At 39.4% G+C, this 4098-nt stretch overlaps 1 protein-coding gene across 1 annotated transcript; it reads right to left on the reverse strand.

Annotated features, from left to right (window-relative positions):
• Positions 1–654: 654 nt before the first annotated feature.
• On the reverse strand, positions 655–3114 carry LOC147504308 (uncharacterized). Its single transcript, XM_086605141.1, has 4 exons — positions 2839–3114; positions 2052–2562; positions 1509–1869; positions 655–760 (listed from the first exon to the last, which is right to left on the reverse strand). Exons 1-4 carry the CDS (start codon positions 3112–3114, stop codon positions 655–657), a joined length of 1254 nt encoding a protein of 417 aa, XP_086461267.1.
• Between the last annotated feature and the right edge of the window lie 984 nt (positions 3115–4098).

Raw genomic sequence — 4098 nt, forward strand, 5'->3', positions numbered from 1 at the left:
TCTGCTTGCCATGGGTACTGCTTTTTAGCTTTGAAAAAAGAGATTACATTTTGATGAATCCGTCTGCACTCTGAGCTTCTTGATTCCCTGCGAAATAGCCATTTTGATCCCTTTTTCGACACCTTGCAGCTCTATTAAGGCAATGGTCCACTTATTGGACCTTCCCTTACTCGCTATAGTGACTTGCCCCTGTTCATCTCTTACAACCGCGGCCCATCCACCTAAAGGCCCATTTAGTGTACCGTCTGTATTTAAATTCAGGGCCTTCTTACGCTCTTTCCTAAAATCTACAGAATTGCTTCCCTCACTTTCGATACCACATCAACATTCCATCTTTCTCTGAACTGATGATTCTCGGGTCCCTCTTCCATCTTTATATCCATTGTTTGTAGCTTTGTTCTGACATCACTCAATATTCTACAAGCCACCTGTGCTGTGCACGCCTGTTTATTTTCAAAAATCTTTTCATTTTGCGTTCGCCATATCCAGTATATGTACCCATTCCATCCTAACCTCATTGCATCTTGTTTCGGCCCTTTACCCGCTGCTTTGCTCTGTACCCATTCGGTTTCTGTTTGCCATGTGTTTGCCTGTATTCTATTGTATCCCATTTTCTCTAGTATCAGCTACCATACTTCCTTAGAGTAATCACAATCATGAAAGAGATGTTCTTCCATCTCCACCTCTTTCCAACACAATATACATGTATCTGTAGTGACTTTCATCCATTCCTTCATCTTCTTTAGCGTTTTGAGTCCCCCTTTGATCGCCATCCAACTAATGAAAGAGTGTCTTGGAATACGATTTGGTAACCATACCAGCTGATGCTAGGGCACTAGTTGTTTTATCCCTCTCAGCCCTTCATAAGTGTCCCTCAGGCTATAGTCTCCATGAGTTGAAGCAGTCCATACCAGCTTATCTCTTCCCCCCATTATTTATGTTTCATAGTCGATCTCTTCTACTATCTCTCTTATGTGTACCTTTATTCGATCTGGAAAGTTCCATTCCCCTTGTACAATAAATTCAGAAACCTTTGCATTTATGTGGCATGTGGAGTCATAAGTAAAAACTTGCGGGAACTTATCTTTCAAAATTCCACTCGGATGCCATGGATCAAGCCAAAAGTTTGTGTTACTTCCGTCTCCTATTTGGTGTATAGCCACCTGAGCTGCTTCCTTTCTCTCTTTTAGTAGATTTCACCAGCTCCAAGAACAGTCACTTGGTATTTTGAGATGCCAAAAGTTCCTACCTTTGATCAAGTTCCTGTGTATCCAGTCCACCCATAGTGTATCTGCCTTTGTCACTACTTTCCAGATGTGTTTCATGTTGGCTGCTTGATTCACCTTTGCGGATTCCTCGGTCAAAACCCCTCCTCATATGGGTAACACAACTCCTCCCATCCAATCAGAGCATGCGAATGATGATAGTAAGGCCCTGTCCTTAAAAAATTCCTACACAACCTATTTATGTCATCAATGATCTTTTGCGGCATAATAAACGATGCAAACCAGTATATACTCAGGTTGTTAAGAACTGCTTTAACCAACTGCAGTCTTCTCGCATATGACAAAGCCTTTCCCTTCCAGCTCTGTATCTTGTTTGTAACCTTTGTGAGTAAAGGGCTACAATCTGGTGATCTCAATCTTGTTGTAATTAAGGGGAGTCCCAAATATTTCACGGGCAACTCTCCTGTTGAGAATTGTAATATCCCCTCAATCTCTGTACAAGTGCTGTCATCCACTCCAGCAAAATATATCTGACTTTTTTGAACATTTACTTCTAATCCAGTGCAAGATTTGAATGTATTCAGATTCTCTTTGAGCTTTGTGGCTGTTTGAACATCCCCCCGCATAAAGGCCATCAAGTCATCTGCAAAGGACAAATGAGTTATAACTGGATTTTTGCATTTGTGATGAAGTTTATACTCATTTGTTGTTACAATGTAGTGCATGATTTCTGAGAACAGATCCATCACTTCCCCAGATTAGATGGACTATGTACTTTTGGTATAAGCGTGACGCAAGTAGCATTGACTTTTTGAAGGAGCTGACCTGAAGTAAAGAAATTCATAATTGCCTTTATGAAGTCATCCCTGATAAGTCTCCATGTACACTTGAAAAAGAACGCTGAAAATCCATCACTTCCCGGAGCTTTTTCATTCCCAATGCCTGCCAAAGCTTCTATTATCTTATCTCTTGTGATCTGCCTTTGTAAATCTTCATGGTCTGCGGTATTTATGGTCTGCCTTGGCCCAATATCTTGAAACACTACTAGATTAATCTCTGCCATCTGCTCTGGATTGTACAACTCCTTGTAATATCGCACACATTCATCTCCAATTTCATTAAAATCTTGCATGATATGACCGTCTCTGTTTACCAAGCAAGTAATCTTGTTTACCACTCTTCTAGCTTGCACCGACCTGAAGAAATAGGTAGTATTGTTGTCACCCACACTGATTACTTGATCGCGCGACTTCTGTTTGTAGAACCCCTCCTCTGTTACTGCTGCTCGAACATAATGTTTAAGTGCTTCTTTTTCTTTTGTAATCAATTCTCTATTCTGAGGTTGTATTTGCAATTATGTTTGCATTCCATCCAGCTCTTTCTTCTTTTCTTTAACTCAATCAATAACATTCCCTACTCTCTCACGATTCCACACAATAAGTGCCCCATTTGTTACCTTCAATTTCTTCATAAACACGTACATTGGGTTACCCACTACTAAGTTTTTCCACGCCTCTTCCACTATTCTCATAAATCCCTCTTCTTTGTACTAGAAGTTAAAAAATTTAAAAGCTCTTCTCTTTTGATTTCTCTGTTTCATAGAGGTTACAACCATGGAAGAGTGATCGGAGATGGCACCTGGGTTTAAGAACTCAGCTTCATGATCTTCGAACTCAACAATCCACTCTGCATTTGCCATAACTCTGTCAAGTTTGCAACTTATTCTCTCCATTTGCTTGTTACTCCATGTTAGGTGACTCCCATTGTACTTGATATCCACTAGTCCAGTTGATGTTACACAGTGCAAGAAATCTGTAAAATGTTCTGGTCTGACTTCTATACCTCCTTTCTTCTCTTGTGGACTCAAAATGGAGTTAAAATCCCCCATTACTAACCATGGCTTTTGTATAATACAAGATAAGTTTATTAAAGCCCTCCACAGCTGTCTTCTTTCATTCATATCCACACTTGCGTAAACTATGGTGATCACAAACTCTTCCCCTGATATAGTGGTTACGTCCATCGTTATTTGTTGTTCATCCTTTCTCAATAAGGTTGTTGTGCATACTCTAGGATCCCAACAAAACCACACTCTCCCCAATTCATTATATGCATAGTTATCCTCCTTAGCCCAATGATTAAACGTTTTGTTAAACACTCGATCTTTTTTTTCTTCTTTCACTCTTGTTTCAACTAAACCCATGATGCTCATATTATATTTTCTTACCAAATCCTTCACTTCTACTTGTTTGAAATTCATGTTGAATCCCCTCATGTTCCAGCAGCCGAGGTGTGTACTCATTTAATCGAGTTTGAATGCTCGAAGTGACCGTACTTGGCTGTCACTATGTTGTGTCGCCCTCCTTGTGTGGCACTTTTTGTGGTTTCGCTCCCCTTGTTTACTTTTGCCGTGTGTGTTCCTCTAGAGGCATTCTTTCCCTGTTCCATTGTCAGCACTGTATCCCCTCCAAAAGTATAATTGTTAAGGAGTTAAAACAACAATTTTGGGCTATTCTCATCATTCTAATGCAAGTTCACATGTAGATGCATTCAATCAAGTGTTTTGCATTTATTCTAATGCAAGCTCGCTTGTAGATGAGTTAATTCAATCAATCAAGTGTTTTGCATTCATTTTAATGCAAGTTCACAAGTAGATGCATTCAATCAAGTGTTTTGCATTCATTCAATCAATCAAATGTTTTGCATTCATTCAAGTTACTCAGTTCCAAAATATGTGTTTTTATCCTCTTGTAATGCTTCAATTATGTCAAATTATATAATCAATACTGTACAAAACTCAGGTTTTTCTCGTTTTTTCAGGATACAAGCCTATTCTGGACCAAATACCTCAAATGACGTGATCTAGAGCTAA

This window comes from Coptis chinensis, chromosome 4, assembly GCF_015680905.1.
Source record: "Coptis chinensis isolate HL-2020 chromosome 4, ASM1568090v1, whole genome shotgun sequence".
Classification (NCBI taxonomy): Eukaryota; Viridiplantae; Streptophyta; class Magnoliopsida; order Ranunculales; family Ranunculaceae; genus Coptis; species Coptis chinensis.